This window comes from Vulpes lagopus, chromosome 16 (genome assembly GCF_018345385.1).
Source record: "Vulpes lagopus strain Blue_001 chromosome 16, ASM1834538v1, whole genome shotgun sequence".
Classification (NCBI taxonomy): Eukaryota; Metazoa; Chordata; class Mammalia; order Carnivora; family Canidae; genus Vulpes; species Vulpes lagopus.
In genome coordinates this window covers 9,153,194-9,168,604 of record NC_054839.1, presented here as the reverse complement: position 1 = coordinate 9,168,604, position 15,411 = coordinate 9,153,194, and the positions used below count along the sequence as shown (strand labels likewise).

The 15,411-nt window shown below is 39.9% G+C and overlaps 1 protein-coding gene across 9 annotated transcripts in view; it reads left to right on the top strand.

The window, feature by feature from the left end:
- The window catches only part of ERCC5 (ERCC excision repair 5, endonuclease), a 32,993-nt gene extending 21,808 nt beyond the window's left edge, over positions 1–11,185 (top strand). For 4 of the 9 annotated variants that reach the window (XM_041730953.1, XM_041730954.1, XM_041730952.1 and 1 more), the window contains 6 exons: positions 1,024–1,143; positions 1,310–1,523; positions 2,509–2,653; positions 6,642–6,842; positions 7,964–8,048; positions 10,500–11,185. In XM_041730953.1, the coding sequence (XP_041586887.1) occupies positions 1,024–1,143; positions 1,310–1,523; positions 2,509–2,653; positions 6,642–6,842; positions 7,964–8,048; positions 10,500–11,090 (1,356 nt within the window). In that variant the 3' untranslated portion in view covers positions 11,091–11,185. Of the gene's footprint in view, positions 1–1,023; positions 1,144–1,309; positions 1,524–2,508; positions 2,654–5,832; positions 6,843–7,963; positions 8,049–10,499 lie in introns of those variants that run through there. The other 5 variants (XM_041730955.1, XR_005984048.1, XR_005984049.1 and 2 more) reach the window with 5 other exon arrangements.
- Positions 11,186–15,411: the final 4,226 nt, after the last annotated feature.

Sequence of the window (15,411 nt, the reverse complement as noted above, 5' to 3'; positions counted from 1 at the left end):
TCTGCACCATTTCCACTAACCGTGTATGAGGGTTCCATTTTTTCCACATTCTACTTACTAACATCTGTCCTTTTGATTACAGTCGCCCTCGTGGGTGGGAAGTGGTATCTCACTCTTTTTTTTTTTTTTTTTTTTAAGATTTTATTTGAGAGAGAGAGAGAGAGAGAGAGAGAGAGAGAGAGATTGAGCAAGGGGAGGGGCAGAGGGAGAGGGAGAAGCAGGCCCCTGGCTGAGCAGGGAGCCCCAGATGAGGCTTGATTCCAGGACCCCAGGATCACGACCTGAGCTGAAGGCAGACTTTTAACTGACTGAGCCACCCAGATGCCCCTCACTCTGTGTTTTTTAAATTCAATTTGTTTAAACCCAAAACTCAACAATTTACCCATTATCTCCCCCTCTCCAGCAACCACCAGTTTATGCTTTGTATCGACGAACTTCTTAAAAATTTTTAATTAAAAAGTTTTTTTAGATTACCTATAGGAGTGATCGTATGGTATTTGTCTTTCTCTGACTTTTTTTTTATTAGCACAATGCCCTTGAGGTCCATCCATGTTGTCACAAAAGGCTAGATTTCATTTTTTTTTTTTTATGGCTGAATAGTATTTTCATTGTATATATGTATACCATAGTTTTCTTCCTTTTTTTTTTTTTTTTTTTAAGATTTATTTCAGTAATCTCTACATCCAATGTGGGGCTTAAAGCCACAACCCTGAGATCAAGAGTTGTGTGCTGTAACTGAATAAGCCAGCCTGGCGCCCCTCTCCAGTTTCTCTTCGTGCAATTTCTATTTGCATGCATTGTGTTCTTGCTGATGGCTCCTCTTTCGAGTAGGTTGCTGTCTGGAGATGGCCTCCACATCTGTGTGAGTTAGTGAGGAAACTCTAAAGATATCACAGACTTCCTCAGAAATCCAAGTGGGAAAGCTTGCTTGGTAATTTAGTCAGACGAAATGCAGGCTTTTTGTAACAAATGAGCTTAATTGGATCATTAATATAATTATCTACAGATGAAATTATTTTGTAGGAGGAACTGGAGACTCTGGAGAACGACCTGTTAGCACAGCAGCATTCATTGAAAGCGCAACAGCAGCAGCAAGAACGAACGGCTGCTACTGTGACGGGGCAGATGTTCCTAGAAAGCCAGGTGGGTGTACAACCCGGGGCTCCTTTAGCAATACCTACTGCTGTTGTCACTTAATCGAATTCCCCGAGGGAATGCCTTAAATAAAATGTGTATGCACTGCTCCCATCTCTGGTCAAGGCCAGATCCTGCATTTCACAGGGGTCATGGCATGTCTCTGACTCTCTAGGAACTTCTTCGCCTCTTTGGCATTCCCTACATCGAGGCTCCCATGGAAGCAGAGGCTCAGTGTGCCATCCTGGACCTGACTGATCAAACTTCTGGGACAATCACTGATGATAGTGATATTTGGCTGTTTGGAGCACGGCATGTCTATAAAAACTTTTTTAATAAAAACAAGTTTGTAGAATATTACCAGTACGTGGACTTTCACAACCAACTTGGTAAGACTTCAGAGTATGATTATTTTTTGAGATTTACCCTTAGAAATTGTATTATGAATTTTTTCCCTTCCAAGGAACTAATTTGATGTTATTAATTAGAAAAGGTAGTTCTACACAAGTTTCCATATAAGTGATCATTTGCTTCTATAGAGGAATAGGATTTTTAAATTAAAATTAAGAAATTAAAACCCGGGGATCCCTGGGTGGCTCAGCGGTTTAGTGTCTGCCTTTGGCCCAGGGCACGATCCTGGAGTCCCGGGATTGAGTCCCACGTCGGGCTCCCGGCATGGAGCCTGCTCCTCCCTCCTCCTGTGTCTCTGCCTCTCTCTCTCTCTCTCTATGTCTATCATGAATAAATAAATAAATAAATCTTAAAAAAAAAAGAGAAATTAAAACCCTAGTCATGTTTAGGCATTTTATGCAGTTTCAGCTACCTGACCGGCTTAGATTTTGACTGGTTCCCTGAGATCTCTGAAGTAAACCAGACGTGGTAGAGAGGGGAGGCAGGTGGAGTCACTCCTGCTGGAGTCATTAACTTCATGACCCCGTGCTGGTGCTTCTGGCAGTGATTCTTCACTTTCCCATTCATCTAACAAATATTTATCAAGTAATTCCTGATGCCAGCTCTTGTTCATGGCAGTGGGGGAAACAGTGGAGAATACAAGGCTAGGAGGAGAAACAGAAAATAAACATAAATCATAATTTGACATAATTACCATGTAGAAAAATAAAACTGTACAAGAGATTAGGGTGACCTACAGTCACAGGAAGTGCATGTGCTATTGTATATAGAGTTGTGGTCAGGAAAGGCTTTATTAATAGGTAACTTTTGGGCTAGGGCCTAAAAAGAGGTAGTGTTATACATACCTTAGGGATGAGCATGTTGGAAAAAGGGCTTAGATACTGCAGAGGCCCAGAGGCAGAATCTTGTTTGGTGTGTTGTAATAAAAATTTTAAAGATATTAAATGATTTTTACTTTTATAGGATTAGACCGGAACAAATTAATAAATTTGGCCTATTTGCTTGGAAGTGATTATACAGAAGGAATACCAACTGTTGGTTGTGTTACAGCCATGGAAATTCTGAATGAATTCCCTGGACATGGCCTGGAACCTCTCCTAAAATTCTCGTAAGTTCTTTCTTAATTTCTTTAATTCAAATGTTTATGTAAATATCCAATTTAGAGCACCTGAGTGTTGCAATTGGTTAAGTGTCCGACTCTTGGTTTTAGCTTAGTCATGGTTTCCGGATTGTGGGATCAAGCCCACATTGGGCTCTGTGTTCTGTGCTCGGCATGGAGTTTGCTTGAGATTTTCTCCCTTTGCTTCTCCCCTCCCTGCACACACACGTGCATTCTCTTGCACTCTCTCTCGCTTTCTCTCAAATAAATAAATCTCTAAAAAAATATCCAATTAACAAATAGAACTATTATTTACATCATGAACTGCCACAAATCACTGGAACTGATTGGGTTACCAAATTTGTTTTCCCTTTTCTAGACTTAAGTGAAAGCTGAGATAATTTTTAAAGAGACACAAGGCTTATCTTGGTTTAAGGTTACATAGCCAGGCCTGAGGGATTTCACAGGCAAGTAGAAATCCCTATTTCGTTCATTCACATACTTATTGAGTAGCTGCTATGTGTCAGACACCCGCTAGGCTCGGGTAGGAAAGTTGACTAAGCTATAGGCTGTGCTCTCAAGGAGCTCCACACTGTTGGGGAGACAGAAGCAAACACATCCCTGTACCTCCATGTGTCAAGTGTCCTGAAAGAGGGGGCCAGAGGGGGCATGGAAATACAGTACTAAGAACTTTACCCCGAGCCCTGTTGTCCTATTTCTTGCTCTGTGTACCCCACTGTGTTCAGTGGTGGTGCTGCATTCTACCCAGAACCTACCATTGTGCCACCCTTGGGCTACACTTTAAAATTATGGAGGTTCTGGGATGGTGGTGTTTAGGAGGATGTCTGTGAAAGAGTTCTTTCTTAAGGTTGGTCCTTGATGGCGTTTAAAAACATTGGAAAGTAAGCCATATACCTTAAATTTCACAATTCCATGGGTTTTAGTCTATTCTAGAAGTTGTGATGGCATTTTCTAACCACCAGCTTGTCATAAGGTACTATTTGGTGGTAGCTGATTTAATGATTCTTTGGAGTTCTTCCAATTGTATCTTCTCTGTCTGAAAAATTCTCAGGTGTTCCTAAAGAATCAGTGATTGGAATTAAAACTTAAATGCAGAAGTGGTTTTAATGTTTGCTGTACTCCAGCCATAGCACATGTACCAATGTATGCTTTCTCTCTCTGTCTTGTCATGATTTTCATTTTATTAAGGAGATAATATACTGGAAGTAAATTATGAGATAGGTTGTAGGTCATGGTACAGAAATAACTTGAAAAACTACAAATAACTTTATTATACAAATAATAGAAAAATTATGAAATATGAATTTAAAGGATGGTTACAGTTAACACTTTGGTTTATATAATTTTAGACTTTTCTATGCATGTATACTCATTATATATATACAAACATATGTATACATGTGTACTCATACAAGTGTGTATTGTTTCTTTTTATAGAAACGGGATGATACCATATACTTTTATGTTACCTGTAACTCATTTGGTGATAGAACAGGCATACTATCAACAATGTATAGATGAATAAAGTTTTTAATGACTCCATTGTAGTCTTTTGATAGATCATGACTGATTAATCACACGCCTATTGTTCCTATTTTTTTAAAGTCTAAACAAACATGATTTGAGTGTCTTCATAGACATATCTTTGGGTTCTTAACATTATTTCAGGATAAGTAAAAATGGTGTTTAGCTTTTCAATTTGATGTCCTAAATTTTTTTATTTGTTGAAAATTTGAACTTCTGGTATAGTAAATGCCTGCTTATGCCATATTTCTTTTCTTTCAACAGTTTTTGCTCATTTGTTGTTAGTTGAGTGGTTTACGTTTTTAGAGTCCGCTTTAGCCATTTGCTCTGGTTGTCTGGCTGGTCAGTGGCAGAGAGGAGCAGTTGAGCTGGACCTGGCTCAGGAACATTTAAGATAGATGCAGAGTTAGAGAGCAGGAAGAGGTGGAAGAGCAGAAAGATTGAGAATGTCGCCTTGCTTTCTTTTCTGCTTTTCCTTCTGCTGACCAGACCCCAGCTTGTCACCCCTTCTGGTGGAGCTACTCGGGGCCTGCCCACTGTATTCAGCCCAGCTGTGTTTGGTTAAGATACACATGCTGTGCTCTTCTATGGAGCCTTCATTCAGAATTGGCTACCAACATTTAAAGTAGGGGCGCTTTCACAGAACATTTTGGGTTGTCCGCGGGGAGAATGGGATCTGAAAACACTAGGTACAAATGCCCAGAGATTGCTGGCCAGGGCACAAATCCTTCTCTCTTATCACAGTCACTCCCACCCCGTTTTGTGTCCCCCCACAGCTCGGCTGATTTGCAGAGGCTATCTTTCATCTTGATGGTAGTGCTGGGCTCTCCTGCTTTAAGGAGATTTCTTCCGTGTCATGAGTGCTCCACATGTTGTGCTGACCCACGTAGCGGACAATTGTGATTACTAACTTATCTCAAAGATGAAAATTCTAAAGAGAGTAGGCAAGAATTATAGGTATTCTCTTAGCGCACTTTTGGAAACCGTTTTGTAAAGGTGAAGAGGATAGATCTTACTTTTTGCCTTTTGATCCTGCAGTGAAGACTGCAGTTAGACTTTTGTACTGCTAGGTGGCACTCCTGCGTTGAAGTGAGACTGAGAACAGCTCTGAGTCCGTTTTCTAATACCACTAAGTATGTCAAACAGTGGAACATGAGATAGAGGGTTTTTGTTTTTTGTAACGTTTCATTGAATGCGTAGATTGGTGAGGGTTTTCTTTGTTTTTAACTTTATGCCATTTATTCTTCCTAATTGTGTACATTTTTCTGGTTATCTCTGTGGCATTATAAAATACTTTAACCCTCAGTGGCTTCAAACAGCAATGGTCATTGATTTTGCCATGAACCTGCAGTTTGGTGAGGCTGCAGGGGCAGGTCTTGCCAGATTCTGTGTGTGTTGGGGGTTGGCTCAGCGGGGCTAGAGGATCCACTGGTGATAGAGCCACGTTTCTGGCCAGTGATGCTGACTGTCAGCCAGGAACTCAGCCAAAACAGTGGGCCGGGGCCTCGAACCCCCTCCATCTGGACCTCTTTACCAGCTGGAGCTTCCACAGACCATGTCAGCTGCTTCTGAGGTAGATATTCCAAGGGTCAGGATATGGAAACGACAGTCTCGTAAGACCTGGCACAGTGTCACTTCCTCAGTCATAGAGCTCACCTGGCTCAAGAGAAGGGGACATGGACGCCACTTCTGGATTGGAGGAGAATCAAAGAATGTGTGGCTAGCTGTCTTTAACTTGCCAGAGTAATTTATGCTCACAATGGGAAAACTGAAAAAGGAATAAAATACAAAGAAGAAAACGAACAGCTGTATCCTTGCTTAAAACATTGCCTGAAAAAAAAAAAAAAAAAAAAAAAAAAAAAAAAAAACATTGCCTGATACAGTGAAATAATAGCGATCATTGCTTTTATTATTTTAAATTGCCTTGTTTATTTTTTTTTTCTTCACATATATGCATTTTCTCCAAAATTGGGGTTATACCTGATGTAGAGTTGTGTTCTGCCTTTTTAAGATGTAACACGTTCTTGGTATTTTTACATACTGTTAAATATTCTTGGGTCTATTATTGTAGTTGATTTGAGGTAAATGATACAGATATATCACTTCATTTTCCTGCTGAAGAAGAGCCCCGGAGAAGTTGTGAGATCTGGAGGGTGATTCTCAGGGTCTGACTGCATTAGTCCCAGCTGTGGAATCTTGAGCAGGTAGTGACTTCTGCTTGTGGTCAGTTTCGTCCTTTGTGAGGTAAGGTTGGTGGTGGGACTGTGCTCAGGTGATGATCGGGCATGTACAACAGCTGACACAGTGCCAGGGGCAGAGTGAGCTTGTATTCTGTGTTTGCTCTGGTTACTCTGTGGGTCATAGGATTTGTTCTGGCACTTGAGTTTACATTTACCTTTATCTGTGGTGCATCCACTATACGTCATGAAGCCTTCTCTCCTTTCCCTTATAGAGAGTGGTGGCATGAAGCTCAAAAAAATAAGAAGATAAGACCTAACCCTTATGATACCAAAGTGAAAAAAAAATTACGCAAGCTGCAGCTCACACCTGGCTTTCCCAATCCAGCTGTTGCGGATGCTTACCTCAAACCTGTGGTGGATGATTCCAGGGGATCATTTCTGTGGGGTAAACCAGATCTGGACAAGATTAGAGAGTATCCTTTTACTCCTTAAAACATAAAGGAGTACTGAGCCAAATATGTGTTTTCTTTTGAGTCGTAGGGAACATCAACTTGGATCAGCTTTTTCTTCATACTGTTTATCTAAGATGTTCCTTTTTCTTTCTCCATAGATTGTTTTTTTGGGGGTGGTAAAGTAACAGAATTTGTCATCTTAACATTTTAAGCATAACATTCGGTGGCATTAAATACATTCACATTGTTGTGCAATAATCACTAGTCACCAAATCCATCCCTGTTCTTTTCATCTGAAAAGAGTTGAAGCTTGAGATCCATTAACAACTCCCCCTCCCATCCCTTTCTCTCCCCTCGGCCCCTAGCAACCACAAGTCTACCTCCTGTCTCCATGGTTTTGACTAGTGAGTGCCTCCTATGAGTGGAATCATTCAGTATTGGTCCTTTTGTATCTGGCATATTTCACTGAGCACTAAGTCCTCAAGGCTCGTCCATGCCAAAGTATAGGTCAGAATGTCCTTCCTCTTTAAGGCTGAATAATATTCCGTTGTGTGGATATGCTATATTTTGCTTATCTGTTCATCTCTTGGTGGATACTTGGGTTGCTTCCATGTTTTAGCTATTATGAATAATTCATTTAAAGAGGATCTTTATTTGAAATAGGTAGTGATGAGCATTCATAGATACAACCATATAATTATTCATCCTGAAAGAATAGAAAAGAGTATTAGTTTTATTCTTTATTCTTATTTATATGTTCTTTTCTGCATATTTAGATAACTATTTGGATAGATAATTAAATGTTTGCTGTAGTATTAGCCTAACTATCAAAGAAATATGTATGATATCTGTAAACCTGTTTTTGTTTTAGGTTAACCTTTTTTCCTAGTAATGAGCCTCTGATATCCTAAAATGAGAGTTGGATATGTTTTATCTTAGAGGACACTGAACAGGAGACAGGGCCATGTGATTATGTTGCAGTAATTGTTTTGTCATTCTGTTCTCTTACTACTTTATTCTTTATAAATATGAAAATCTTTAGAGATACAGGGAATGAAATTATGGGTGAGTTCTTTGCAACTTTTTATTTATCACTTGTTTAAATATCTTTAAAAACATGTAGAAGCCTTAACTGCCTGCATATTTTGTCAGCGTTATTTTGGCTGGAACAGGACGAAGACAGATGAGTCTCTGTTTCCAGTATTAAAGCAACTGAATGCCCAGCAGGTAATCATGGCAACTCTTTCCCCAAGTTCAGGGTAAGGAGTGAATGTAGAAAAGCTGTCAGTGTCAGCTCTTAAAGACCGGTTGGTTACTCTTTTATTTTAGGGCTCATAACATACATTTAAAAATTTTTACACTTTAGATAAGGGAATGGAGGAAAACAGAAAAAGGGGAAACTGCACCTTATCTTCATTTCTTTTTTTTTTTTTAAAAACATTTTATTTATTTATTTATTTATTTATTTATTTATTTATTTTATTTATGATAGTCACACACACACAGAGAGGAGAGAGAGAGGCAGAGACATAGGCAGAGGGAGAAGCAGGCTCCATGCACCGGAAGCCCGACGTGGGACTCGATCCCGGATCTCCAGGATCGTGCCCTGGGCCAAAGGCAGGCGCCAAACCGCTGTGCCACTCAGGGATCCCTTATCTTCATTTCTCAATTTCACTTTTATGGCTGGACTTTGGGGACTGTGAGTGTTCATTTTGACTTTGAAAAAACCAGGTTAATAATGGATTGCTCACTGAGGTGTTTACAGTTGACTATTTTACTTTTTCAGAGCTATTTGCATTTCAAAAAAAGTCTAGGAAGTATTTAGTCCAAAGTAATCCTGATCATTAAATTCTATCCAAGTGGGATCCCTGGGTGGCGCAGCGGTTTGGCGCCTGTCTTTGGCCCAGGGCACGATCCTGGAGACCCGGGATCGAATCCCACATCGGGCTCCCGGTGCATGGAGCCTGCTTCTCCCTCTGCCTGTGTCTCTGCCTCTCTCTCTCTCTCTGTGACTATCATAAATAAAATAAAAAAATTAAAAAAAAATAAAAAATAAAAAATAAAAAAATAAATTCTATCCAAGTATGAATGTTCTTGTTCTATAAATGAATCATCATCACTGTGGCACATTGGCAGGAGAAATTTTGGGGGGAGAGATGAGGCCTTTGTATGGCCCTCAGTTCTGTGGGTGGGTAGGTAATCATGTCTTGCTTTATTTGTATGTTTCTACCCATGCAGAAAACTGTTCCTGCCCCAGGAACAGCCTCCAAAATATATGTACAGGTTAACCACTTAGTAGAAATGAGACCATATTCTATAGAATACCTATATTTAAACCTATTGTCATTAGGTTTGTTTAATTTTGAAAAAACTGAGCTGGACGGCCTTTTCTTTTCTTTTTTTTTTTTAAAAGATTTTATTTATTTACTCATGAGAGACACACACACACACACACAGAGAGAGAGAGAGAGGCAGAGACACAGGCAGAGGGAGAAGCAGGCTTCATGCAGGGAGCCTGATGTGGGACTCGATCCTGGGTCTCCAGGATCACGCCCTAGACTGAAGGCAGTGCTAAACCGCTGACCACCCAGGCTGTCCTGGACAGCCTTTCTGAAAAAAGACGGGCTTTCTGAAGAAAGTCTCTTGTTGCTTAATTGATGACTTTCTGTAATGCAGACATTTATGCCAAAGGCAGGGAAAGCTTATTGGCTTTGTGACTAACTATTTCAGATAAATTTTGTTGGAATATGTTTCTTCCTTTACATTATAGAAGTTAATATATATATATATAAAAAGAAGTTTATATATAAAAAAAGAAGTTAATATAAATTTATTTCCCCAAAATTAGAAAATGAAAAAAAGTGAATTGAAATGATCCATTATTTATTTTCTCTCACACAAATATTAACATTTAGGTTTATTTTCTTTTATTCCCCACCCCTTGCTTCTCACATATATGTTATCATACATAAATACAATTTGATATTTCTAACCCCCCCCTCATACTTATTAACCAAAGACTTTTTTTCTGTATATTGCATGGTTTTTGTCATTTCAAATGACCAGATGACATTGCCTCAAAGAAATTTCACTTATTGGTTCAGTTCACTTAGTGGACCCTTGATTATCAGGTTTTCATAAATAATGCTGTGATCAACATTAGGCATAAAACTTCTCCCACATGTAACTATTATCTTAATAATGTCTTCCTAAAATTGGATTCCTAAACAAAGGGCATGACCATTTCCCATGGTCCCCAGTATGTAGTACTATGTGGTTGCCTCCTCAACATACTGCATGATGACGATGTTTTTAAGAGAAGGGAAGAGTGGAATTTAGAAACAGACTCCTGAGGCTGTGCTATTCCAAAAGAAGATGGCATCTTTGGCTACTGAAAAACACACGACTGTCTTTGAGTACCTGGGAAGGGGCTACTTAGTTAGCTGTGGACAGAGGGCTCAGATAGAGGTGATGCAATATTGCTTCAAGTATGATCTAGAAAATAAAATTTTGCTGCCGTAAATCCTGTGGGAGAGATTTGGCTTTTGAAAGGTAAGGAATTCACATTCTCTGAAAGAGTCCTCCAAAGCTAGTGACCAAGGTGAAGCTCTTTGGTTTGCTTCAGAAAGTTGACTGACTCGCCTGATTTTTTTTTTTTTTATTTCATTTCATTTTTAGACGCAGCTCCGAATTGATTCTTTCTTTAGATTAGCTCAACAGGAGAGACAAGATGCTAAGGGTATTAGGAGCCAGAGACTTAACAGAGCTGTGACATGTATGCTGAGAAAAGAGCGAGAAGCAGCAGCCAGCGAAATAGAAGCAGTGTCTGTTGCCATGGAGAATGATTTTGAGTTCCCTGATAAGGCAAAAGGAAAAACCCAGAAGAGAAGCATCGTAAATAAATGGAAAGAGTCATCAAACCCGAAAAAAAAGAGGCTTTCAGATTCCAAGCAAGAGAGAAGATGTGGTGGGTTTTTTGTGGGGGCCTGCCTCTCGCCATCATCTGGGACCTCTTCAGGCGAGGACACGGAGTGTGGGTCTTCGGTGAACATGCACTGCAGGGGAGCAGCCCTGGAGTCACCTGCCAGCCACCCAGGTTTGCAGAGTGCAGTGACACCTGCTCCTGCCAGGGACCAAGGTGCAACCACCAGCAGCTCCAGTGACGATGATGGTGGGGGGCCAGTGCCAGTGCTGGTGACTGCCAGATCTGTGTTTGGGAAGAGAAAGGGGAAACTGAGAGGTATAAGAGGAAAAAAGAGAAAAAGCTAATTTAAGTCCATGTGTTCCCGATTATCAGGTACAACTAACATTTTGTAATGAATTTGTTGTGAGGAAATAATACAATTAAAAGTATTTGCACACTTTTTGTATTGCGTGGTTTTTAAAAATATGGAAGCAAAACTGGACATTTATTTTTCCGACATGTTACATCTTTCTAGTATTTATATGTCATTGAATATTTCCTTGTATTCAGTCTTTGCTCATGTTTCTATTATCCTACAACGTCTGATGCTTTCTGACAGCATTAACAAAAAGGAAGTGTTTCTTTTAATCAGTAGTCACTGTCAATCTGCATTCCCTCTGACTTTCTGACCCAGACGAGAAGAAATACACCCTTATTTCTTATTCCATAACTGACCATTTCCCACAACTACATGATGTCCTGCCCCCTGCTGCATCCCATTTTTCCTGGGGGTCCACTTAAAAGAATAGCAGGGGGGAACCTCACTGCTGCAACACACTTTGAAGAGTATGTTTGCTGTAGTTATAGTGAGATAATTAGGGAACCTAAATGGGGTACATGATACCCCCCTTGAGTATTAACCAAATACAGGAACCTCTGTTCCAGAATATTTGCCTTTTAAAATACTTGGGTTGTGTTGAGCTGACTTCTGCCTGAATGGCTGTGGGGGCTCAGGGCCATGGCTGGACTGGTGTAGGTGGGCCACTGTTAGGAGAGGCTTTCGGAGGATGGTCATTGTTGACAGAAATGGTCCTTCTGAGTGGCTTAGCCTAGGTTAGTTTATTATTGCTCTGGCCGCTGCTCACCCCACAGCGACTCCCAAAGTTCTGATTGCCTACAGTTACATCAGTCTGAGGAGAGTATTGCCAATTACCTTGAGCTTCGGTTCTGTGGCCTTCGGAGGTACCATCTCCCCAAGTCTGTGTCTTTCCTCAAGTCTTTGATGTTTTCCATCTTGACTGATTTTCTTCCCCCACTTTCAAATAATTGAAAGTCTTCACCCCAATGAACACTAAGTACAGATACCTTTCAACAACCTCTTACTGACTGCTGGATGCTTTTTTCTTTTTTTAATTTTTTTTTCTCTTTTTAAAAAGATTTCATTTATTTACTTGACAGAGAGAGAGAGAGAGAGAGAGCACAAGCAGGGGGCATGGCAGAAGGAGAAGCACACTCCCCACTGAGCAGGGAGTCCTATGCGGGACTTGATCCCAAGACTCTGGGTCATGACCTGAGCCGAAGGCAGACACTTAATCCACTGAGCCACCCAGACCCCTTGGATGCTTTTTTTTAAGACTTTCATTTATATTGAATTTTTAGCCCAACTTCTCAGATACTTGGTCTATAGCTGTACTTTTCCTTGCTTATCATTGGTTCTTTCCTAATTTGAAATATCTCCTCTGCTTCTGATCAGCCTTCTCTAGCAGCTTTTTCTAGAGTTGACAAGGACATCCATGTAAATAAACTCAGATCTTTTTTTAATGCTTCTTTTCTCTGGAGGTATTTGAAGCAGAACACTTATTTGGGGGGATGAGGTAGGGAGACATTACCTTTTTCATATTCTCATTTCTCAAAGCTACTTGAGAAGAGTTTTCTGCATATATGTTTGTAGGTAGTACTTTTGTTTAATTTTGTTGTCTTTAATAGATAATTTACATTTGTACTATAGTAGTTGGGGTGAAGGCTAAGCTGCTATAGCAAAGAGGGTTCATATATAGTGGCATACATAAGCTGGACCGTTATTTATCTCCTACTCAACATGCTGGCTAGTCTGAGCTGGTGAGGCAGCTGTCCACCATGAGGTCATTCAGGGTCCCAGGTTCAGTCATCCCCTAGGTTGTTGTCTTATTTGAATGGACTAGGTGCCTGCTATATCTGCATTTTGACCTGTGGAAGAGGAAAGAACCAAAGCCCTGGCAAGCAGAATGTCCTTTGTCCTCCACTGTTGAGCTGAACTGAGCAAATTCTTCAGAATATACTAGAAATACTCAGAAATGTAATCTCTACCAGGAAGAGGAATAATGGATATACAGCTTATGTTGTAAATATGCTATTTATAGGACATTTTATATTCTTTTTTTTCTCTTAACCTTCTGACCAAGACATCCTTTTGCAAGTGAAGAAACAAGCTTGGAGATACTGCCTTTACCAAATTCAACCATCTAGTAGGAAAGTGTAACCTGAACCCAAATTTTTTTTCCCCCAAATCTCCTAATTTGAAATTTAGAGTGATAGTTTACCTCTGAAATAGGTTGCCTGTTTAAAACCATCAGCAGCAAAACAAATTTATTACTGTTCAAAGTGAGTTGGTATATACAGGTATGTTGTAGGATAACCCTCATATACTTTTTCTATAAAATTATTTTCAGCTTACCACTAATCCTTTCTTCAACTTTCTGTACATTTGCTGTTAAACTCATCTATTGAGTTTTTTATTTTGTGTATTATATTTTCAGTTCTGTTCTTTTGACTAATTTTTATAGATTCTTGTTCTTTGGTGTAATTCTTGTCATCTATTCTTTGAATATTGTCATCGCGGTTACTTTAAAGTCTATATTAAACAACTCCAATACTTGGGTTACCTGTAGGTTTCTTTCTGTTGTCTGTTTCTTGGTATGATTAGTAAACTTTGAGTGAATGCTGGACATTGTGTATAAAAAATTATAGATGATGTGGATCTCTCTCTGCAGAGGATTCCAGAAGGTATTCTGGCTGGCAGCACAGGGAAGATCTGACTATAATCAGGACCCGGTGGATTCAAGGCTGTTTTGCTGTCTTTGTAAGATTCCATCTTCTAGTTTCTCCCCATTACTAAAAAAGTAGTTTTCCAGGGGTTACCAACTGATAGCTGGGGTGTTTCTTATTGTGATTTTTGATCTGTGTTCAGCTACTCTTTGCTTGGAAAATTAGCCTCTTATCCTAACATCTTGTTGAGCAAATGCCTTGAGTGAAGAATTAGTGCTGAGTGTGGGGTTTATTTCTCTGTGCTTTCTGGGATCTTGGGCTCCCAGTTCCTGGCTGCCTTGCCAGCTCCAAACACTGTTCTTTGTTTCCCCACTTCTGTGTGATCACCTGAAGTTCTGCTGGCATCCTGCCTTGTCTTCCTTTTGGCTTCTCAGTCTCTTTATTACAAATAATCAGCAAAAACGGAATTCTCAGCTGCCTTGGCAGCTCTCTCCTCACCTGTAGAGTGTGTGTGTGTAATCTGCTTTTCTAGTTCTCAGATGCAGATGTGTGCTATAAGCAACTTAGAGGTGGAGGCAGAGGTCTCTATGTACTTTTCAAACAGTTCAGTGGAACTGAAATAATCATTATCACTATGCCAGTTTAAATGCTCGATTTAGGGATTTGGCCTAAGAAATCTAGCACTGAGGTTTCATGATCTTCTAAATAGCTCCCTGAAAAAGGTAATTTTTATTCACTAAATGGTTCTTTATTCTTGTTTAAAAGAAAGCCAAAAAGAGAATGTCCTCTGCCCAGAATTAAGTATGAATAATAATTTTCATTGTTTAAGATTTTGCAGTTTGCAGAATGTTTTTTTTTACCTACTATATTCCTCCTGCAAATATATATTAAGTACCTTTTACCTCCCTGTTTTATAGGTGAGGAAGCCAAGAAACACATTGAGTAAATGCCTGAAATCACAAGCAAATTATTGACAGTACTCATTAAAATTAGGCTCCCAGACTACTAGTCCTGTCCAGTATATTAATGTGACTTCAAGTCAACTATGTTTTAGAAAGTATTTTTTAGAAGTTGTACCGACGCTCCTCTAAGTTTATTTAACTTCACACTATTGCTTGATTTTGTTACCTGTAAAAATTTCTTATTAAGGATATTTTCAGTGTCCAGGAAAATTTATACGTACTCTGAGATGCAGCCATGCATGTGCAGGTGTACAGGTAACAGACACTCTCAGCCTTTCTCTTCAGTCCTAGGAGGAAGGAATTGTAATCTGATGCCTGTGCCCAGAGCACTACTGGACACATCCTCTAACATCTTGCTGTGGTTGTCTGATTCTAAACATGATGTTCACACCCAGACAGGTAACATAAAACGTATGCTGCCTCCGCCTCACTGAACGTCATAGCTGTGGAGTCCTAAATAGCTCTTCGCATCAAAGTTAAAAAAAATGGATCACTTTGTTCAAACAGTCTTCACTAACTTGTAGGAGTGGTTTATATTCACTTCCTGGCTCTAGCTCTCTTCATAAGACAGTCACGTGGACTATCCCTACTCTTCAGCCCCCTTATTTACAGGCATTCCAGCCTAATCTCTGCCGCAGCTGTCAGGATCCTAATCCTTCCTGCAAACACTGCCAGTGTGTACAGTACTAAACTGAATGCA